The sequence below is a fragment of the Aspergillus pseudoviridinutans genome (genome assembly GCF_018340605.1).
Source record: "Aspergillus pseudoviridinutans IFM 55266 DNA, scaffold_1, whole genome shotgun sequence".
NCBI lineage: Eukaryota > Fungi > Ascomycota > Eurotiomycetes > Eurotiales > Aspergillaceae > Aspergillus > Aspergillus pseudoviridinutans.
The window spans coordinates 2881993-2904886 of record NW_025091281.1 but is presented as its reverse complement, the minus strand read 5'-3'; the positions used below and the strand labels follow the sequence as shown (position 1 = coordinate 2904886).

The 22894-nt window shown below is 48.6% G+C and overlaps 7 protein-coding genes across 7 annotated transcripts; 2 read left to right on the top strand and 5 right to left on the bottom strand.

The window, feature by feature from the left end:
- Nucleotides 1-528: 528 nt before the first annotated feature.
- Nucleotides 529-2487, bottom strand: Asppvi_001023 (uncharacterized protein; the record flags this gene model as incomplete). The annotated part of the gene is made up of 4 exons (XM_043297327.1): nucleotides 529-610; nucleotides 674-789; nucleotides 858-905; nucleotides 976-2487. The coding sequence occupies 4 exons, from the start codon at nucleotides 2485-2487 to the stop codon at nucleotides 529-531; spliced, it is 1758 nt and encodes a 585-aa protein (XP_043153262.1).
- A 3153-nt stretch (nucleotides 2488-5640) lies between these two features.
- Nucleotides 5641-6985, bottom strand: Asppvi_001022 (proteasome regulatory particle base subunit RPT6; the record flags this gene model as incomplete). The annotated part of the gene is made up of 3 exons (XM_043297326.1): nucleotides 5641-5899; nucleotides 5992-6667; nucleotides 6751-6985. 3 exons carry the CDS (start codon nucleotides 6983-6985, stop codon nucleotides 5641-5643), a joined length of 1170 nt encoding a protein of 389 aa, XP_043153261.1.
- A 996-nt stretch (nucleotides 6986-7981) lies between these two features.
- On the top strand, nucleotides 7982-11576 carry Asppvi_001021 (calcium/hydrogen antiporter; the record flags this gene model as incomplete). The annotated part of the gene is made up of 5 exons (XM_043297325.1): nucleotides 7982-8129; nucleotides 8200-10046; nucleotides 10101-11036; nucleotides 11089-11252; nucleotides 11312-11576. The coding sequence occupies 5 exons, from the start codon at nucleotides 7982-7984 to the stop codon at nucleotides 11574-11576; spliced, it is 3360 nt and encodes a 1119-aa protein (XP_043153260.1).
- Nucleotides 11577-12088: 512 nt separating this feature from the next.
- Nucleotides 12089-14066, bottom strand: Asppvi_001020 (FGGY-family carbohydrate kinase; the record flags this gene model as incomplete). Its single annotated transcript, XM_043297324.1, has 3 exons — nucleotides 12089-13153; nucleotides 13233-13793; nucleotides 13857-14066. The coding sequence occupies 3 exons, from the start codon at nucleotides 14064-14066 to the stop codon at nucleotides 12089-12091; spliced, it is 1836 nt and encodes a 611-aa protein (XP_043153259.1).
- A 1107-nt stretch (nucleotides 14067-15173) lies between these two features.
- Asppvi_001019 (uncharacterized protein) lies at nucleotides 15174-15743 on the top strand (the record flags this gene model as incomplete). The annotated part of the gene is made up of 1 exon (XM_043297323.1): nucleotides 15174-15743. The coding sequence occupies one exon, from the start codon at nucleotides 15174-15176 to the stop codon at nucleotides 15741-15743; it is 570 nt and encodes a 189-aa protein (XP_043153258.1).
- Nucleotides 15744-16660: 917 nt separating this feature from the next.
- Asppvi_001018 (F-box domain protein) lies at nucleotides 16661-18204 on the bottom strand (the record flags this gene model as incomplete). Its single annotated transcript, XM_043297322.1, has 2 exons — nucleotides 16661-17529; nucleotides 17619-18204. The coding sequence occupies 2 exons, from the start codon at nucleotides 18202-18204 to the stop codon at nucleotides 16661-16663; spliced, it is 1455 nt and encodes a 484-aa protein (XP_043153257.1).
- A 1736-nt stretch (nucleotides 18205-19940) lies between these two features.
- Nucleotides 19941-21404, bottom strand: ptpA (putative protein tyrosine phosphatase (Pyp1); the record flags this gene model as incomplete). The annotated part of the gene is made up of 1 exon (XM_043297321.1): nucleotides 19941-21404. The coding sequence occupies one exon, from the start codon at nucleotides 21402-21404 to the stop codon at nucleotides 19941-19943; it is 1464 nt and encodes a 487-aa protein (XP_043153256.1).
- Nucleotides 21405-22894: the final 1490 nt, after the last annotated feature.

Here is a 22894-nt window from a genome sequence, read left to right as displayed (position 1 = left end):
ATGTCCCATCAGTGCGCATGCAGTTGAAATCCATCGCCGCCATCGAACAGTTGCGGTCGTTCTGGAAGATGCTCCGCTTATCAATAACAATGCACCTCGGGGGGAAATTTTGCCCCTCCGTATTGATTACGACATCATGTTGGTTGCCTACAAGAAATATACTCAACTCACGGAAGAGTGGACTGTCTCGTCTTGAATTGCGAAGAAAAGAGGGAAATGCCCAGAATTGTGAGAAACAAGAAAGAGAGGGGGAGAGTGGGGGCTGGGGTTTCAAAAGAACTATTCAACGCAGCTCGATTCGCATGGGAAGCACGCTTCGCCCAAAGAAAACCCTGAAACGAGAGGAAAGGGGCTATTCAAAGTATTCAAGAGGGATATCTAGTGACTGATGGAGTTGAAGCCGGCTAACCTCAGTCCGCTGTAAATTCAATTCAAAAAAAAAATTCGCCCGCAACATTCATATCATGGTCATAACCAGTCGTCACAGTGTTCATGTTAGAATGCCAATAGGGGCCTCGCAAAGCTACCTCAACATCCGCGGATATCTCTCGAAAACGTGCTAATAAAGTTGCCTAAGCCGATGGCGCGAACTGGTGTTGCACCAGTCACACTGGCACCATTCCAATTAACTTTGCCTTACAGGTTGTCGTTGGGAATCAACTGCAACACTTACCATTGTCGAAGAGCAGCCCTCGTTGTGCTCAATGCAGTATAGTCCTTGGCAGTGCTGGCACGTTCGTTGGCAATCAAGTTTGCATGCGGCGCACTGAAGATACCGTCAGTTGAAAGCTTCGAGATTTTCGGTTTCCCCTTTTTCCACCGCCCCCTTGTTCCGCTCGCTCATGAGAAATCCTTACAGTAGGGCCACATTCCCAGCAATCCTTGCTCACTCCACGTTCCAGTCTCTAGGATCCTTAGTCAGTGAACTGCCGTATCGCCTCGGCTCTGAACATGCGCATATTCAAGCTTGCGTACCTGAGATGGGTCATTGCTGCTGAGAGAACCTCTCATTGCAGTCTGATGCGGCGAAAGATTAGAGCTCACCCGTTGTGGATGCGGTAGGCAGTCGGCGCAAAACCATTTGTTACAACGGTGGCACCAGCGATCGGTAAGGCAATCTACGCAGCGGGCAATCAGGGCAGGATGTTCCGCGCCTGGAAAAAGCGAAGGGCGCTTCGCCGCCACAATAGAGGATGTGTGAAAAGGGGGCGGAGTGAGCAGAGGAAAAGTCTCCTCTGGGCACTGTCCCCAGATCGCTGGACCCTCGGGAGAGCTGTGACAACCGTCACATCCGCGAGAACCGAGGGCAACAGTAGCAATCGCTGGACCGAGCAAGTGGCCTTCATGCGGAGACCCATTCTGGCTAACCAACATAGCACTGGGGTCGTGTCTTGGCCCACGGCACAGCACGGCGTCAAAAGCGATGATGCCATGGCATCTCTGAATTGTCTGTGCCCAGCCTTCCTCGATGCTAGCGGTCAGTAACCTGCCGGACGGCGAGTACCAGGCGTTCTGCCGGTAAATCTCACCCGACTGCTCATGTTGACGCGATGGCTGTCTCGCTTCCACCGGCGTTTGACTGGCACACCTTGAGCTCCACCAGTTGCGGTACCTGCTTCGTGCTGCAGCTTGTGCCAGATTCGGTGGCGTGAAAAAATAGATCCCTTTCACCCGGGGGGTGCCGGCAGGGCGAGTCGGACGCACGGCATATTGAAGGACTTGCATAAGTTTACGTTCATTCAAATGTTGACACCCTCTGATAGACAGGATGTTCACATTGTAGCGGTCACTCAGCACAATGTCTGCTATCAGGTCCGCCGGAACCGGTAACCCGTCCAAGATCAACGTGCGCACGTCCTGTAAAAGCGACTTGTGCTCGAGTTTTGCGAAAATCTTCTTTAAGGGGGCCGAGTAGAACTCGTCCTCGGTAAGGGACTCGTCCATAAGTTCATTGCCCAAGGCCTGAGCCCTATCGGCAAGGGTCGAATTCCTCTGCAGCTGCGCCCCACGACAACGACTGAGATCAAGATGTCGAAAGACGTAAGGTGTCTCCAAAATCATGGATCGAAGGGTGCGACACGTTGATGCCAATGAGAACAAGCCCGAAACCGACAGATAAGGAGCCATATGATCGAGGATCAAGCTATTGGACAGCACATCGGTGAGAGATGCTGGCTTCGACTGAATCACGGTCACAGAGCACTGATTCTCCTCCCGGGGGACCTCTTCTTCCTCGGACGCTACCTGCACCTCCCGAACGACTGGGACAAGGCCTAGTTCCTTCGGGGTCAATCGTCGAGTTCCGTAGTAGAAGTCCGGGGCACGCCCAATGAGATTTTGACGATAGGCGGCGATGGCACCAATGGCGAGCTCATCTCCAGCAGTGAACCTGGGAGCAGCATTGGGCTGGATTTCCTTGAGAGCGGCCCTGGCTTTGGCCAGCTCATTTTCGAGTAGGTTGATAGTTGATTGTAGGACAGCCGGCATGGCTTTGATGTTAACTGGATCGATGGCGGTGACTAATGAATACCATAGTTCGCCTTCGGCCATCATACACGATTGAACCGGGGTCGGCCAAAGTTGCACGCAAATAGATGCGATGTGTTAGAGCAGAGCAGTTAGGAACTTAGCGACATCGATCAGTTGAAAGGAAGACGAAATGAAAAGGAGGCGAGGAGTGGCGACTCTAAAAAAATGACAAAGGTTCAATGATACGTGTGCTTGAATGCTGTATATGTATATTAATATTAAGTATAGCCGGATAAATTGGCCACCAGATTGATGTGATAATTAATGATGGTAACATAATACAAATGACAAGATAGCGGTAGTACTGTCAGTACTAGCGTGGGACCATGACTGATGTAGATCATGTAGTAAGAAAATAAGTCGTTCCATTCTGAAGGAAGGGGAAAGAAAAGATGGGGGGGTTGCGAAATCGAATGAGAATCGACAGTGACTGCAGCCACTTTCGAAAAGATGATACCGGTGAACAATAAAGGCAGCAGCTGGTTGGGGGATGACGGACGGATGGATGAATCAAGGCTTACCTTAACTCCCTCAATCATCAACTACCTTAGATACCTAGGTACCTTAATTGTATGGTCCGGAGTAGCAAGATACGGAAGGACTAAAAGAGCAAGTCCGGGGGAATCCACCATATAACAAGCGAGCTTGTTCTTCTAGAAGGCTGGGTGGAAGACTCGACGGAGTGGACAGACAAGTAAAGAACGAACTGTGTTTACTAGAGGAGAGACGGAAGAAGATCTTTATATGCTTCGGTATTTAAGAGAGATCCTATCATTTAAGGCACGGAGGTAGAGATATTGGATTTCGATTATTGATTGCATTATGTTGTACAGAAGAAACAGAGATAGGAGCCACATCACTTTTCGGGATAAAATTTGTAGATGAGCCAAGAATGATTGTCAGTTATTTTCACATTTTTCCTCTAATAATATTATGATTTCTGATAATTACTGTGCCAATAATAGTCAGTACCTAGGTGCCTAAAAACAGTAAATGAAAAGAAGTTCCATTAAAACGAAAAGGGTGAGCCCACTGCGGAGAATGGGGAGAGTCTTAAGTTGCGGAGGAACCTCATCAGCAGAGAGGGACTAAACCAGGGACTAGGGAGACACAGTCCGCTCTATCCCTGTCGGAGTACCTGACGGCGAGAGTGCAAGACTCTTAGAACAGGTATTAGAGAAGTTGCAGATGATCTGGCAACCTATCAGGAAACAAAGGAAAGCAAGCTATCATTTGTTGGGAGCATTCAGAGAAGGGCGCGGACTTCGTTGATCCTGGCCAAATGTGGATAAACTCCAGAATCAGAATGGACTGATAATTGATCTCTATGACTTGGCCAAACCGGCGGGACAAGCAGCGCAAGGGGAGGCACAGCTCAGCCGCACGAGGAGACCTAAGATTGGACGGACTGGAGGACAAGGGTGGAATACGGAACTCATATAGGTAATCATGTACGTAGGTATCCATTGTACTCGGAGTACTGTTGGTCTTGGAGGGGGCCGAATCGCCCGAGACGAAGGATGCCATACAAAGAAGACACCTATGTGAGTTTCAAGGATGGAGGAAACCGTCAACCAGAAGGGCAGGCTTCAGCCTTTACTGTAAATAAGTGATTGGTGTCTTTGTGCTCTTCTTACCTTTGTTATTACCTATTATGATGACCTGATTCCTAGGTATCTAAAATTGTAGTTTGTTTGCGGTCTGTAAGGTAATCTTACTCCAATAATAATAATAATGCTTCGGCACAGGTCATCAGATCTGGAGTGCCCCACCAAAGCCGAGACCCTTCAGAAAGAGGACCCACTCCTGGTCACGCGTATGCCACAAACGCTCCCTCAGGCAAGATGTCTGTTTGAACGACGCATCAACTTGCACCTGCCTTCGCTTGTTGTATAGACACTTTATCCCATATTGGAAGAAGGATCTTGATTTAACAGCGAACTCTTAGTATGAAAAGCACTTTTGCAACTTCATTGTTGGTTATCTATGCTTCAAATCCATGGATAGGGGAGGCTACCTTCATCATGATGCCAATCTCTTGCTGTACTATTCAAGTAATTACCTGTAGCTTCGTAAAGAGGTAGAGCCTAGAGAGGCGCTCACTCTGGAAACAGAATGATCGCCGAGGAAGCGAAGATCCTTGCAGATCATCTACCTACTCACAGAGTCGCAATAGAGTACGTACGGTAGATAGTCTACACATCTATCCCCTATTTCTATGGACCGGCTAGATCCATCAAGTTATTGTCGATAGAGATAAGACCATAGCTATGATAACGATAGCGGTAGGCTAGGCAGTGTTTACTACCTTACTTGGACCACATACCAACATCCTTTCCTCATCCTCCTTGATAGTCTTGGCTGCTTCGCTTGGCAGAGCCTGAGTAGGGTCATAACTTCATCCATATTTGTCAAGTCTGTCGAGTCACTAATGGGTCGTCAATAGTCTCTCATTAGTGGCATCTGGGCATTCCTGATACTCGAAGATTAAGACATCCATCACCCAGGAAAATATATTGGGAGTCTATCTAGGACTGGCGAGTGAGTATCTAGTTGCTTCAATCTCGCATAGGCTGTGGGATGGATTTTTGTAGACTGTATAGTATGTTCGGTCGATCTATTTAAGAATGCGCAAGGTATGGCGGAATATGGACTGTCTTTCTAGCCAAGATCTACCGTGCGACCTACCACTATCTACGACGTGTCGATGTAGGAATGTTACAAATCGACCTCAACCCTTTTTTGCCCGGGTGCTACGTCGAGAATGGGACAGCAGGGAGCATGAGAGCCCAACGCCCGCCGGCCAGATGTTTGATCCACGTCATCTACAGGCTACGTACACCATGGGATCGCAGACTTGGGGTAATGTTATGCAGGCCAATCGCCCCTTTGTCTGGGCAGTTGGCCATCTCCATCATGCAAAGCCAAAGTCATCATAAAGCAGCAAATGCCATGTATTCGCTGGAGGGCGTAAAGTAATGGTGTGGATCATGCTGAAAGTAGAACTATTGTTACATGTCGTCCGTCGCCCGTCGCCCGTCCCCTGAGAGTTTCGCTTCAGCGGTTGAACCACCTCCGCTCCCCTCCCTTCCCCGAGAACTCTCGCGCGCTCTACTTGAATAGTTTGGAGACAGCAACCTCCTTGTCATCGTGTTTGTTGAGAATCTTGGCAGTGGCCAGGTCAAAATCTTCTTGTGTGACGTGGACTCGCCGTTCCCGAAGCGCGTACATGCCTGCCTCGGTGCACACACCCTTCAGTTCTGCTCCTGAGCATCCATTCATCTTCTCCGCAATCTTCGTCAAGTTGATGCCTCGCGTCAGGTTCATCGACCGTGAGTGAATGCGTAGAATATCGGCACGAGCTTCCACCCTATCACCGAAAAGAGATGAATTAGTAAATCACAAACATAAAAACTTCTCGTAGAGGAAAAGAGGTTAGATAAAAGACGGATTGAATCATACGATGGTGGAGGAAACTCGATCTTCCGGTCAATTCTTCCGGGCCGCAGCAAAGCGGGATCCAGGATATCAAGTCGATTTGTAGCCATGATGATTTTGATGTTTTTTGTGGGCTCAAACCCATCCAACTGATTGAGCAACTCCAACATTGTACGCTGCACTTCCGAATCGCCAGAGCCAGCCGAGTCTATGCGGCTGGAACCGATACTGTCAATCTCATCCATGAAGATAATGCTTGGTGCGTGTTCTCGAGCCATGACAAACAGCTCGCGAACCATGCGACTGCCCTCACCAATGTATTTCTGAACGAGTTCCGACCCGCTGACCCTGATGAATCGGCAATCTGTGTGATGGGCTACCGCTCGGGCGAGCAGTGTTTTACCAGTTCCGGGAGGCCCGTAAAGAAGAACACCTTTGGGCTGCGCAATACCAAGAGATTCGAACAGTTCCGGGTGCTTGAGACCAAGCTCAATGACTTCCTTGATCTCCTTAATTTGTTGATCAAGGCCTCCAATCATATCGTATGTGCTGTCAGGAACCTTCTCGACCATCATAAGCGAAACGAGCGGGTCGACAGATGATGGCAACATCTTCTCTAATTTATAAGAGTCGGAAAGCAACGCGACACGCTTGCCTACGGTAAGTTTCGTAATATCGACCCCGTCTGCAATGTCGACGACTACAGCATCACATTCAAAGTTAGCAATTCACCTATGTGACCTCGATCAACAGCCCGAGGCAAAGGTAGAGTCTGAAACGTACCATATTTTCCTTCTGGATGTACCTTGACAAGAACCTTCTTGGTGCTCATCACCTTCACGACCTCTCCCACATAAGAACCAGGTTGTTGAAGCAAGCCCAACTCCTCTCGTAGTAGACGAACTCGCGAATTATAGTCGTTGCGCTGTGCTTCTAGTCGACGTAAAACAGCCTGACCTTGGATAATCTCGAGCTTCATGCTCTCGATCTTATTGCGATAGTAGTTGTCCAGCGCCATGGCGGATGTCAGTCGATGACGCTCCTCTTGATCCACAAGCTGCTGACCACACAACGACCGATACTTTGGAGAATTAACCAATTCAAACGCAAAAGACACAAAGTATGCCAAAGATTAAGAGCCCGATGCGAGAGGATGGACAGGAATTAGAGGAGTTATGGATGGATGGGCGGAGAGAATTGTCCTGGAAGCAGCTAGCAAGTAGGAGAAGGTGAGCTGTACCTAGTGGTAGGCAGATACCTAGCTGATATCAGCAACAGGAGCACCAGCCACTCATCCGCAGCCACACTTCTGATGTGTAAATGTGGCGGTGTACAATATCGGGAAAAATAAGGTCCGTTGCACTGACTAGGTAATGCTGGACCGCAGATGATGCGGTCATTCATCCACCGAATGGCCCCGTCTTTCATGCCTGAGGACTAAAGGTGGATACCCAAGCTGTTAAAGACTTAAAGTACGTAACTGACAGGCTGACACCAACTAAGGAAGATCCAAACTCGAATCACAGGACCTATATAGAGCTGGAAAACATCCATATTCACACAAAGTACACCATCTTACAGGACCACTCAGTCAACTCATCCCTGTTCCCAGCTGACTGCGGCGGGGCTACGGTGAGATGATGCTATCTCCTGATCTCTTTAGTCTACTACCTCTCGTACTAGTACTAGTAGTGTTTTGCGTAGTAGGTCTTTTGGCCGCAATCCAGTATCTATCCATTATTCCACTTACAGGCTCCTACCTGTATTCTTCGACACAGCTTGTCAGGCATCTGCGAATGCCCACTGCTACACTACACAATGTGTTTTGGATCATCTCGAGAATCTGACTTCTTATTATTCTAAGTGCAGGCCACTTTTTGCGGTTTCTGATTTTGTTCTTTCGAGTCGCTTTACTTTTCCGCATTATCTTTGATCCCTAGTACTCCATCCCCAGCCTCCTGATAAAGTCCGATCGCAAGAATCGAATGGAAAGAGTCGGGCGCAGAGAGAAGCAATGGATAGCAGCCAGAGAGTCTCAGATATCTCTCGTTTCTCCCAAACTGAAGCGACGTCGCGTTTGAGCTCGACCGTAAGCACTGGATCTACATCGTCTGATACCATTCGTCCGACCAGACCTATGGCGAGCAGTCGGAGAAGCTACGGTGTGTTTGCCTTTCCTGTAACCTTAAGAGAATAAATCTGCTTATTATTCCTTGTCATTCCTTGTTCTAGGAACTATAAGTCCTTCCGATTTGACAGACTCCGAGGCATTGCCGAATGAAAGCCAGGCCGACAACTCCAGTCGCATACCTTCCTCCCAATCACCACCTGTGACAGGGTTGCCGTCCGATAGGCCGAGAAAGCCATCTGTGACGCGCCGGATATCTTCAAGGCGACAGGTCCCGCATAAGGGCCAGGAGTTTTCCACAGATGACGATGTCCAGGAGGTCGAGGAGGATATAGCCATGCAACAACAGGGCTCAAACCCTCAGCCTTCGCCGAGACTGCGCCCATTGAGGAAACAGAGCTCGACACTGAGGCGCAGGTTGAACGCTCGACCCAGTCCGTTGGCACGAGCGGACTCTGACGATGACAGCGGAGAGGAATCGTTATTACCGGAGTCCGGCATGGAGGCCATAGGAACGCGACCACCGTCGCAGCAGTCGGAAGCCAGCTCCCATCATGGGATCAATCACGGTGAAGGCGACGGCGGTGATACGAGTGATGCAGAGAGCTTCACCCTGAAAGATCGTCAACAGGCCATCAATGAAACGCACCCATTCGGTATCAGACTATGGAAGCCTGCTCTCTACAAGAAGAGTCGTTCTGTGGAAAAGACCGCTGAGGGTGATATTCATTCGTCTCCCGGCGGCCGAGTAGGAAACATACTCTTCTTGGCCAACCTGCTGTGGACGGCTTTCTTCGGGTGGTGGCTCGCTCTTGCTGCGCTCATCGGTGCCATCGCATGTTTTGTATTTGCATATTCTGCTAGCGCAGTGGAGTACGGGAAAGTATTCTCGGGTCTTTCGTGGTACCTCCTTTATCCATTCGGGTCTTTTGTTCGTCTGGAGACCGACGAACACTACGCAGAGGAAGATGAGGGCGAAGGCCGCAGCATCAGCGAGTATGAGCAATGGCAGAACGGTGATCTCGAGCACGGCAGGCTTTTCTTTGGCCCCCGTAGCAACCGATCTCTCGTGGGTAGGCGTCGCAATAGCATTGACTCTGTGAGCGAGCAAGACAGTCTGCTTGGCAGAACACAAAGAATCTCTCCTCGTGAAAGCAACCTGCATTCGAAGCGCCGCTTGTTCGGCCGCGGAGAATGGACATTAGGACGTGTCGTATTCTTCGTCTTCTTTTACTTTTTGATTGGACCTTTGATGCTATTTGTGTCCATGGTATGCTGGTTACTTGTATTCTGGATCCCCATGGGACGCGTGACTCTCATTTTATTTGACCATCTTCGTCGTCACCCGCTGGCCTTATCCTTTCATTCCGATACATCCTATACTCGCCTGAGTCCCGATTCCCCCTCATCGATTCTCCTATGCACTTATCGTGCGGCTGGGCTGAGCTACTGGAAGTATACGGTGGATGGTACCAATATCTTTCTCATCAATCTCCTTGGTGTCGTGCTGTTTGTCATCTTCGACTACTTCCTCTTGGCTGAAACGCTGGGTCTGCATAACTGGATGACACATCCTGGCTTCATCTTTACTCTCGCACTGGTCTCCATTATTCCTCTCGCCTACTTCATCGGGCAGGCCGTCGCGTCCATCTCTGCACAATCATCAATGGGAATGGGTGCCGCCGTCAACGCTTTCTTCTCGACTGTCGTTGAAGTCTACCTTTACTGTGTTGCCCTGACAGAAGGCAAAGGACAGCTCGTCGAGGGCAGTATCATTGGTAGCATTTTCGCCGGTATCCTGTTTCTTCCTGGGCTGTCCATGTGCTTCGGCGCTATCAAACGCAAGACACAGCGATTCAACGTCAAATCTGCCGGAGTTACGTCGACCATGTTGATGTTCGCCGTGATCGCTGCATTCGGTCCCACGCTGTTCTATCAGATATACGGCAGTGTATGTTCTCCAATTCTCTGATTGTCGGTTGCTGCTAATGACCGGTTTGTTTAGCACGAATTGAACTGCTACTCGTGCGCTGAGCCTACAGACTCGGGCATCAAAGACTGCCGCCGCTGTTACTTTGCCCAAGTTCCAGCTGTGGACGACAATTTCTTCCGAAAAGTAGTTCAGCCTTATTCATGGTTTGCCGCTCTATTTCTATTCTTATCGTATATAATTGGGTTGTGGTTCACACTCAGAACCCATGCGGCCCTCATCTGGGCCACGGAAGTCGAGGAAAAGAAGGCCACAGCCCTCCAGCAGGAGCAATCGGCCTATGAACCCAGACATCTGCTATTCCCTGCTGGAACTGCATATGCCACCGGTGGGCCCCCCAACGCTAAAGGCTCTATTCGCGACACACAGCTCTATAAGAGGATCTTAGGACAGTCCCTGAAGCAGGTTGGCTTGTCCGAAAATGCTAATGAAGATGCTCCACACCAGCCCGAGTCGAGCTCGGCCCGAGATAAAGGCGCGATGCCATATCTTGTTCCCCCACGAACGGAGGGTGAGGCCGGTTATTCTAGCTTCAAAGGCTTGCGAGGATACACTGGAGGAGAGAACGAAGATTTAGTGCGCCAGGTGACGGAAGTCGCAGCGACAGCGGCGGCGGTTGCTGCTCGTGATGTTGCTCGGACACGCAAGCCATCCGTCCAGCAGGGCCCTGCACGTCACAGCAATAAGGCCACAGGTGATCTTTCAAAGTCCGTTCTAGAGGATCAAGAAGACGTCGGGATTGAGCACACACATGCTAGCGGCGGTCATGATGCGCCAAATTGGAGCAAAGCTAAGAGCTCGATCATTCTCCTCGTGGCCACAATACTGTACGCCATCATAGCCGAAATCCTCGTGAACACCGTGGATGTTGTACTCGAGAGCGTTGACATAGACGAGAAATTCCTCGGAATCACCCTCTTCGCGCTGGTCCCCAATACTACGGAATTTCTGGTAAGCCCAATGTATCAATACCTGCAGAACCATGAATCTCACACCTGAGCAGAACGCTATTTCCTTCGCGATGAACGGTAACATTGCGTTGTCGATGGAAATCGGTTCGGCCTACGCATTGCAAGTCTGTCTGCTGCAGATCCCTGCATTGGTCCTCTTCAGTGCACTGTACAGCCGTATCCTCGACCCCTCGGATCTTTTGACGCATTCCTTCAAGTAAGAATTTGCACTCTGGCCGCATAGATGTAGAAAATGGACTGACACGGTGATTACAGCCTTATCTTCCCCCAATGGGATATGGTATCTGTTATACTCTGCGTATTCCTCCTGTCCTACGTGTATGGAGAAGGGAAGAGCAATTATTTCAAGGGCTCGATCCTCGTACTCACCTACCTGGTGGTGGTTATCGGGTTCTACTTGGCCGGCTACAGTAATGTTGACACGATGGGTGTCGATCGCTTCGACACGCTGGCTCTTGGGCCCATCAGGTCCGAGAATTTCCGCACGATTGGTCGGCCGACACGCGGCATGGCTTTCTAATTAATGTGTATGAGGCTTCTGGTTTTGTTTTTGCGCCTTGGTAGGAGGTGATTCCAAGGATAGTACAGACTTGATATACCAGCTATGCCTTAGATTGGCCTACAGTTGTACTGTGGCTTGGTGAATGGTTGGTGAATGCACGGCGTATCTGCTTTTGGCCCTTGGCTATTAGAATATGATTACAAGTGCTAATCGGATACTGGTTTTGTGCAACCCAGTGATACAGTGAAGCAACTTTGCTGGTGCTGAGCACGAATCCTCATCTCTGACGACTGTCTGTTGGCTGTTCACTTCTAGGGCTAGTCGGCGTAGTCGCAAGTCACAATCATCTACAAATTAGATCCTTCAGCTGTAGTATTCATACGATCCATTGTTTTGCCTAATGACGCTGTCCGAGCAGAAGAACATTTAAATCGAAAGGCCTGGCCAGGGCAAATCAAAAAAGGATCTTCGCAACTACCCAAGACTCGTCCCATCCAAGCAGAAGAGTTTCTCAAAACGAGAGCTCAAAGTCATGGGTCACCAGTCTTCCACGAGCTCACGGTTTCATCAACCAGCTTTCGATATTCGAGTTGCTTGTAGCACTGTTCTAGGAAGACCTTATACTTCACGTTGAGCAAAGCTTTCTCATTCTCGTCTTCTGTCGGCACGACCTTTTTTCCTGGTTTACTCATACGATCCATGATCTCCCAAAGGTCTTCTGTTTTGCCTTCGGCGTCGGCACTCGCGGCCTTGGCTCCTAACATTGCTGCACCATGGCAAACTGCAGCATGAATATAACGAGGGATAAGGACTGGCATGTCGCAGGCTGATGCAATGAGCCGTACTAAAATGTCATTCTGACACTGCGATCCGGACATGAAGATGGATGTGATGCTATGACCGGCTTTATTCATCGTCTCGACGATCTGCCTTGTTTGCAGTGCAATGAACTCAAGGGTTGCATAGTAATAGATCGCAAGGCCGTCGACAGTTTTGTCATTAGCCATGCCGACAATAGAACCCTTCATGTTGGGGTCCGCGATGGGCGACCGGTTACCCCAGAGATCGCCATAGAAGAACACATGGCGACCCAGGTAAGAGACGCTGGGGGCCTTCTGTTCGTCGGCCATCTCTTTCAAATGTTCGTTCAAATATTCGTAGATATTGGTATTGTACGATTCGGCGATTGAGGTCGCCTGGTTGAAGGCTGGGTGAGTCTCGATCACATACTTGAGCAACTCACCAGTGGCGGACTGTCCACCTTCCGCCATCCAATACCCAGGCTGGATGGTGTCACGGTACGGGCCCCAGACACCAGGAACAAATACAGGGTTCGGCGACATGGCGATATGGCAAGTTGAGGTGCCTGCGACAGCAGCCAAGCGTGAGAAAGCCTGTGTCTTGTCGTTCTTGGCAACTTCAGACTTCAGCTGTTCGTCCTCTAAATCGACTTTGGCGCCAACAGTGCCTATCCAACCAGCATATGCATCGATAACACCACTGCCGATGGCGATACCAGCCGGCAGCCCCAGCTCGGATGCTGCTTTTTCGCACAATGTTCCGACTAATTCACCCGCGCTGAGGTAATCACCATTCTGAAACAGGTCAGCCTTCAACAACGCTGAAAGTAGATCGTTTGTCTTGAGATGAGAGTAGATAAATGAAAAGGCTCACCACCCCATCAACACCTCCCATGCGCTTAAAATTGTCCTCCATAAGATCCTCCAGGCCAATTTCGGTGAGAAAATCCTCCTGCCAACCCTTTACGCTTCCGTCGACACCAACGGGCACGTACCCTTGCTTGCAGACCACGCTACAGAAGCTTCGCTTTTCATTACCGGTAGCAATATGCGTCAGAGCATCGGCCAAGTCGTAGAATTTGCACTGGTCAAACAGTTCCTTCGGCATATTGTTCTTTAGCCACAGGACCTTGGGAATTTCCATCTCGATCGACATCTTTCCTCCGACATATCGCAGCAAGTTGTGCTTGGTAGCATTGATCTTTTCTGTCTCTTCCACTGGCCGATGGTCCAGCCAAAGAATCACATTGCGGTCAGAATCGAAGTTCGGCCCGGTGACGGATACGGGCTCGTCTGTAACCGTGGAGAATACGGCCAGCGAGCACGTCGCGTCGAACCCAATGCCCCGGATAGTAGTTGGGTCGATGTTATGCTGGCTAATAGCGCGCTGAACGGACAGACATATACATCGCCAGATATCGTTCGTGGATTGTTCCTTTGACGAATTGTCAGGCAACATTCAAGAAGCGAGGAGAGAATCCCAATCGGACGGACGTACATAGTATCCCTGTTGGGGCTGCCAGAGACCGATATTCTCGGAAGCTAATCCAACAATATCGCCTTTTGCATCAATAATACAAGCGCGAGCACTACCAGTACCGACATCTATTCCGATGTAATGATCCTGGTGGACCTGAATCTCGTCGCGAGTGTCCATTGAAGCCTGTCGAGAAGGCTGTCTAGACGAACGATACGGCAGCGAAGCCATACTGGGTAGAATGTTACCAGGAGTCATAAGCGACCCGTAGCCAAGCTATGATTTTGGGAGGTTGCCTGCCCAAGCTGCCAGGCCCGACTGAGCTATATCTAACTATAGTGTTGCGGAGGGCTGAGCTCCGCGTTGGTTGTTGTTGATCAGGACGGGGTAGTGGGGACGTCGATCATTTTAATTACCCCTCTGAGCCAGCTAAGCATGTATCTATAACAGTAGAAAGTACGGATGCTTCGAACGCTTTTACTAAGAACACTAAGCTGAGCAGGGGAAGAAAGAAGAAACAAAGATCCTGAAATCAACTGATCAACCAACGTTTCGCCTATTAATATCAATTGCGATCTTGTTTCATGCAACGGAAGAAATTATCTGAGAGCAACAATGACAGATTGCCTTCTTCATGACATGAGCAGGATATATAGAGTTATTTCTATGTCTCTGCAGCATCCTTCGATGGCGCGCATATAATGAATTCTGATGACTCTATGGTAGGCCGTAACTAATTATTGATACCCGGAGAGTACATAGTAGATAAGGTAGATATATAATATCTCTAGTCATAATCAGTCTGATTGCTAGTCCAAGTATTTGTTAGAATCAGTTTTTTTGCAAATAACTATATGCCAGGCATATTATTATTAAAGGGAATTATAATCATAATCATGACGAAATAATAATAATACCTCAATAATGATAGTAGCTTGGTACCAAGCTACTGGCCCGCCCTATCTTGGTACCTCCAGTGCGCTAAAATACATCCTCTCTAGAAGCTCATAACATATGCGAGGTTAACGATATCCCGTAACTCCGCTGTTGACCACTGCCAACCACCCATTGCGCAGGGATAGGAGCACTGATACACATACTGGCTTTCCAGTATTTATAGTGAGTATGGATGTGCCTAAAATTTCACATCATTAGATCCCTTCCCTACTTGATCTGTCACGCTCGATGCTCATTTTGTGCTTGTCTGCGTTAGTGAACCCTCCTCGGTGCACCCTCGGAAGATGCGATAAATAGATCTGCTTCACCTCAGTATTCTCTGTTTTCACTGCAAATCCGACCAACATTTCAAATACCTCTCCCTTACCGCCATTTTTCAATATGCACTTCTCTCAGGTCGTCCTCCCATTCCTTTCCATGTTCTCCTTTCGGGCTTTCGCCGCTTCTCCGTCCTCCGCTCAAGCTGGGTCAGCCGACATCCTGTATTGGCCGGTAGCCTCGTCTCAACCATCGGTGCTCGCTCGCGTCTCGTACGATCCTGCATCTTTAACGTCAGATGTGGTAGCCTACTCTCCACCAAGGATTGCGGATCTTGAAGGCGGCCGCGATTTAGAAGCGGATGCACAAAATCTCGTCCGCGTGGGTCTTTTCACCTCCACGCCAACCAACCCAAAACAATGGGTAGGCTCTCTTACGTCGATCTCTCTGCTTGCAGAGAGTGAGGCTCAAAAGCTAACTCTGCGACTTCATCTTGGACCCTCGGGCGAGGTCTACCACGTTTCATTGGCGGCGTCTTCATCATCTACGGCAACATCCAGCTCAGCGGACTTGAACATAGAACTCCTATCCAGCGAAGACGGCCCCCGTCCGCATCTCAATCGGCCTGTTGTGGTCGGCCCAGATGGGAAGAGTCCAGAAGAGGTCGTTGAAAAGACCTTTTTCCAGAAGTAAGTGCTCGGTCTCCTCCCTCGAATTCCCCTATGGCGTCTCTTGTCTGCAAAAGAAAGGCCTTATTCTGACAACACCCCGCACCTCCGTAGGTATTGGTGGGTCTTCCTCATTATTACATTTTTGGCCATGTCAGGTAGCGCTGAAGGACGATGAATTCCACATTTAATCCGTCTGTATATCAGTCAGTCCTCCATCTGTGGCTTTGTGGATAGGAGGCATAGTGTCGTCAAGTCTTGCGATGCAGATCCGCGCGTTCGTGATTTTCTCCCTACGCCTGTCTTCCCAATTTGGCCTTCGGGCATCCAAGGAAGTCCCAGCCGCCGCGGGGGGTTGTACTTCTTCCTTTTAACGTTTAGACGTAGATGCCGCGTTCTCGGCGCATCCACGTGTTGATTGTTCTTTATTCTATTCCATCCATCTTCCACGCAGAGCATTGTCTCAATCTCATCGCTGCGAGTGGTTACTTTGAAAAGAACCCGGAGGTGAAGATCGGTAAAGGTATCGAGTGGCAGGAACTCGTCTGCTGTAGACCAGCGTCAATTTGTATCCGACCATTCCAGCACCATACCGTTATCCCATGCCAAACGTTCTCTACTCCTTGCACCAATCGACGGCACGCTACATTCGATCCTGGTCTTTTCGACACGGAGATGGAGAGCCAGTATCATTATGCACGATGGCATTTTCTATCTCTGAATTTATGGCGAAATCTCTCAGAGTAGATGATCCGATAGGTGTCCACTGGTCTGGATTTCCGCGCCCATGGTCATCTCGTTCTAAAGGCAACCAGCCACAATATATATAGAGTTCTGTAAAAGAGAAATCCTGGGGTATCAACGTCACCTTCCTTGCATGTTCACTTCAGTAAACAAACTTTCAGGCCTCCGCCTATTTTTTCACTTCAATCTTCTCCCATCTTAGAGAGTCAGCCGTTGAGTGATTCTCTGTCCTTTACCCAACGGGCCAAGGTCCCAGTACATCACGCCCCGATCGGTAATAGCTATCAGTTCATCTTCTTGATGCGTGAAGCAGAGCTTGAAGCACACAGCATCCAGCGGGAGAACAATCGGTCGTAGTTCGATCATCCCTGAACTTGTTGATCGAAAGGATGGAGGGTAAAATCCATTCGCATTTCCTTCGATAAGTGCATTTGGCTCAAGAGCCCACACATAGATCACATTCCAGTTTGCGACAGCAAGGCGAGTACCACGGTCCGACGTGGCCATTTTACAACCAAGAGAATTTGTGGAATTCTGAAATCCCCATAGCCGAGCTACTATTGTCCACTGCGAGAATCGCCGCCCACGGTCAAGGTTCAAGACATGCCCACAGTTCTGAGCTTGACATCGAGCTTCGGATTTCAATAGGCACGCGACAGTCCAGTTCTCCTTCCGATGGGTCGCTATACCGAAGGCAAGGTACTGCCAATGGCACATTTCCATATTATTCTCATTCCGCCTCGCATGTGTACCGAAGAAGGGTATCGCAATTGAAAAGAGAAGGCTCAAAGTGTCCGAGAATTGCACCATGCACGCATTCTGATATAGGGTTGGCTGTGGGTCCACGAGGGGATGAGCATTTATACTCTGAATTCTCTGAAAGGAACCATATAACGTTTGAGCGCGGTGGTAATAGAGCAACTGGCTTGATCTGTCATTGAAGGAAATGTCGATGGCAGGACCGTTTGTGATATCATAAGGGCTGGACAGACCCGCTTGACGATACCTGTCGCTACTCTGTCGCTGTCTATTCCCGTCGAAGAGTGTGATAGCATTGTAATTGCAGTCTATACTTGCATCAGATGATGACCAATGACATGACTGCCCTTATATTGGAGCACTGGGTGAACCTGGACAGTAAAGAAGTGTAACGTACCGATTATCTCAGGAGTGTTGCCGCTCGACTGTTTCGGAGAGTTGTACAGAACAACCTCGTAATCGTCGCTTTCACGGAAGTGCTGCCAAGAGATTGCAAAGGTGCTCTCTCCGGCAGCAGCAAGAGCCAGAGGTTCATACTCCGCATGGTCTGGAAAGGCACACATGCGAATAGGCTCATTGAGTGTCTGAAGCGAGTGACGCGCCATATAGACGCTAACACGAGGACCAGACCGTATCGCATGTCTTACGAACGGGTGTGTGGCGCCAAAGCCGTCTTCGTCTATCGCTGGTACCAGACGATGAAGAACGTTAACGCCTCCTTCTCTGTCAAATGCTGTTTTGAGCACCTCTATCCTTCCTTGTTGATCCTCAGGTGACCTCAGCTGGGCCTTCAGGTGCAGCTTCCCGTCCTTGGCCTGGAAAATATAAACATCTTCCCGGCCTTTCAGAACGAGAGCGATGTCTCGTTCACCATGAGAAGCTAGCGAAGATGCTCGGGCATCGAGCGCGAAATCTTCAAAACAGAATGTTGTACATTTCGCCGAAAATTGTGCACCATATAGCTGCTGGAACGAGCGCTTCATGAGCAGCTGAAAAAGTTGCCTTGTCTTGAGACTGCGTGTTTCTACGTTCAAACCGGGTGTTTTATGCAGATGATGCAAAATCACTTCCCGGCTACTGGATGCGATCTCATGCAGGGCTCGACAGGACAATGCCGCCTGTAGAAAGGAAGGCGTAGTCGAACTTTGAAGTACAAGCTGGATTAGCTCTGGTGGAAGATTGAGCAACATGGCTCCGAGCTTGGCTGCTGTTTAGATGGAACGACTGTGACAGAAGCTGGAGGAAGCTGCTAGCAATTGTGTCGTACAAAACGAAATCATAGTTCATCAGCCTTGCATCACTACCATATCATTTATAGGTCTCGGAAAACGAGAGGCTCTGGGTGGGGGCTGCCTTGATCCCATAGATCTTAGTATCACCGCCCGCCATTGTTGCCTGGTTGTGAATCTTTAAGAATACCATACGCTGTCGTCCTCAGGCAGCACTTTAGGCATCCAGAGCCCTGAGGTATATTCAGAACATATCTAGCAGTTATATGTGCAGTAAGTTGGCTTAATGCTCCTTTACTTGTCTATCGAGAACTAACGCCATAAAATTAATTTCTTTTACTTGTTATCTTCATTGCGACTCTACCAGAGCCTAGAGCACAAATCCATACAAATCCCTGCTGATATCTCTAAATATATGCAAGCCAACCCATTCTCTGCCTGAGAACGACTGGTAAACAAGTTTATAGAAATGAAAAAGGAATCCAGATGAAAATATGCTCTTCTGCTTGCACTGCATCAGATATAACTTTCTAAGATCCAAGTACCGTATATAAAAGAACATGTGTGGACAGAAATTGTGAATGAGATATCTATCTCAGTCACCCGTAGAGCCAAGTAGCTCCAATGCTTGTTGCAGATGCCAGTTATAGCAATGGAAATCGCTTGAGTCAAAGATTTTCACATCCTTCGTCCATCTGAACGACCATCCACTCTAGTACACTTTCATAGCATAAGACAAACTGGCTCAAATTTTGTATCATGCTAGGTCGCTGAGTTCGAAAGTCGGCGACTGTCTTTGCAATAAGGTCCAGGTTATCGCTATAAATCCACCCAGTATCAGGGCGTCCACTGATTTCTTGTGATTCGGTCTTTCGTGCAGTGCGCTGCCGTTTTAGCATGTCCAGAACACTATCCACTGTACAGAAGGTACCAGTACGGCCGCATCCCGCACTGCAATGCACTAATACAGGTCGATGTTCTGTTGGCATTGCCTCGCGACTATCAAAGCACGTATTGCTTGTTGCCCGTATGACTGCGTTGCATTCATCGACCAGCTGAAGGAGATGTGATGGTTGTGAGGTAGTACCAAAGTCCGGCCAATAGGGATATTGCAGCTGGGTAACTTCTCGCAATGGTTGAAATGGAAAAGCCGAGTGTGACAGGCCAAAATGTCTGACGATAATGCATGGCTCTTCGCTAGAATCCGACAATGACTTGGTTGACTGACGCCGGTTCTGGTGGGACCCTGACGCTTTCATAGGAATGCGTCGCTCAGAAAAGTTATTGACGCGAAAAGGCCCATAGTTCCCTGACTCCCAATACCGGTGACATTTAACTTGGCCTCTTTCAATTTCTGCCGTGAGAGAAACGACGAGTCGAACATCTTGCTCCCAGATTACACGCCAAAAGTCCTATGTCTCCATCAGCCTGCCTGTCTCAATCTTCCCGTGGGCAATCTTCACTTGAACGTGCAGAGAATAGGAAGGACGTCAATTAATAGATGAACTCACATCAAATGTTTCGGGTACGGGAGCTTGCGTTGCTATATAGCGCTTATTGCTGTATTCAGCCTTCATGTAATTCGCGTTCACATAATCACAACCTCCTGATGGAACATCCTGCAACCGAACCCTGGAGTGATCGAAGGGATATATATCATTATATCTGTTCTTATTGCCCTTCTCGATGCCGGCAACCCGATACTTCTTCGACGGAGCTTCCGCAGACGTAGAAACTCCGGTCATTTCATATGACAGAGCTTGTTTCATCCGGTCTAACTCCTTCTTCTCGAGCTCCAAGAACTTCTCTGAAACCTTCTGACCTCCATCTTCAACGTCAGAAGCATCACGGAGCCATCGTGGAAGCAACCGTCTTTTGGAATCTGTAAAATTCTGTGGAAGCTGGAGCGGAATTTGACCAACACCACCCATAAGATCCATATGTTGGCGAATATTCCCAAAGAAAGGAATGGCGGCAGAGGAAGACTCCGGCAAAGCACAGCCACCAGCAATAGGCGCAAAAGATGGAAGGCTAATCTGCATCGAGTTAAGCTTCTTTGAAGATACTCCAGGAGTTGATGATTGAGGCTGCTGAACAAGCGTAGTAAACTGATTGGAGAAGACCTTGAACCCACCCCGAAGGATCGAACCTTCGCCGTTCCATCCCTCAGTTGTAAACTTGTTCAACACATTGATCATTGGCGCCGCATCTTTCATGTCAAGTGTAGCAGCGTCGTAAACGATGATGTAGCGGCATTGTTTCCATCTCGAGAACGATCTCCGGTCAATGTCGCTCGTGAAGGTGTTGGCCAACTTCTGCGTGCCAAAGGAAGTCCGTTTGAGGAGCGTTGTAGGGATACAGAGGCTTAGCGATCCTTTGATGTGTCCCTTGGCATAATGTGCGTAAGGCCGCACATCTAGTAACAAAACATCGTTTCCACAAGTCTCCAGTAATTCTGCGCATCGCTCACATGACATGATATTGACAGCAGTCGGGGCCGGGTTCCCCGAGGAAGTGTTGTTATAACTGGCCATTGAATTCTCTTGTTTCAAATCACTGCTCAATGACATTCTATGCAAACCCGTGTCATTTTCAGAGCGAGCCTGAGACACATCTACCGAGCCTCCCGCAATTTCTGGGTCAATTAGTTTCGCATTGCGGCTCAAGTGCGAATTTTGGTTCCGTGAGGATGGATTTCGATGGTTCTTGGCATTGGTGGCTTCTCTCGCATTCGTTCTGTCACTCGAGTCCTCAACCTTGATGGTGAAATAGCTAGGGCTCGGTTGCTCCAAAAAGGCATTTTGCAAGCCGCCGCCACTTTTGGTAGGAGACGAATTGGTATCTCGCAGTGACAAGAGAGACGCTGGACTTGAGAGACCATTTAGCTGCAGGCTTTGTGACTCCTGAGTCCACGGAGACGAAGGTGATTGTCTCTGGTCAGTCGTAGTGGACATGTTGATTGCCAAAGCTAGAATGCCTGCTGGTTAATCTCTGAATACCGGCAGTCCCACAATCAAGCGCGAGGCCCTTGTGCCATCTCGAAATGCCGCGATAAGCAAGACACTGGCTTCCGCAAGGACAAGTTCCTTCTCAGAATGATATCAATATTAATTCGAGTATACGATCTAAGCACGAATCATTATTTCCTCAGGCCCAAATCTTGTCGAAAATGATGGCAGGTTCAGGAGCGAAGTAAAGCTCGTTCCAATTTCGGCGCCACAGAGGTGCTGATATCAAGAAGCGTTCTGTTTAGGAGAGGTAACGAGTGAGACGAGAGCAGAGCAACACCAGACGGAGGCAATGTGATGAATTAGATATCCAAAGAAAATGACTCCAATAGATTATTAAAGGATTTCGTCGTCGAGATTTTGAGAAACGGGATTTGGGGGGGTTCGAGATGGGCAGACTGGGGTCTAGCCATACGCTTGTTTGACCGGATTATAAGACTCGCATGAGAGAAAGCAATATGTGATGAGACACCAGACTCCGGCACATAAGTCTCTAATAATGCGGCAGCTAAGGCGGAAATGCGTGCAGAAGAATTGGTCTTAGTCAATTATCACCGGTTTACCATCACGAATACAACTGGCATAAGGAGGTGAACAACAGACCAACATGGAAATAGCGAATGGAGAAACTCGGCAGAGGAAAAGATGTTCCCTTGGTATGACGTTATGGGTGGGGACAGGCGTCAAGCGGCAAAATATGCAGAAAATCCATGCAGTGAGACTGAACGGCCGTTCTGGATCTTCGACGAGCCCCTCAGAAACCTGGAAGAATACTGTGGCAACTTTGGCAAAGGCAACATTGGGGCTCTCAAAAGGGGCTTTTAAAAAACAGAAGCAGAACAGCTGAGAATCATGTTATTGTTATTCAGCCACGGAGCCATGACACAACCAGTATTATCTGAGTCCTGACACGGTATATTACTACTACAGTTTTGAGGGTACAGTAGAATTGTTACTGCATTCTGATTTATGCAGGAAAACTGACAGGTAGAGAATAATATAGTACTTCTCTGGTAGTACTCAGCCCTGGATGCATCTCAGTTCAGCACCAGAGTAGTCACCTGCCCGGTTAATATCATTATATTTTATTGATTACACTCATTTACTAATCTAGTATGACTGCCTGAGTGATGTTCAGAAGGCCTAGATAATAACTTAATAACCTACTTCTAGCAGTGGCTAACATCCTAGTATATAAAGTAATTACATGTCTAATGAAAAATTAGGGGAAACCAAGCTGATTTCTACACCTCTGTGCACACTATCACTTGAGTATATTAGTGAAAATACCCCTCTATTTATTATAGAATAGTAGAATATCATAATAAGCACCTTGTTATACATGATTCAAAGAGACTAGGCATGAAATGGAGGTCTAACGATACCATGGGAAATAAGGCAAATTAGCTTGCTCAGCTTGAGTTTGAGATGAAGAA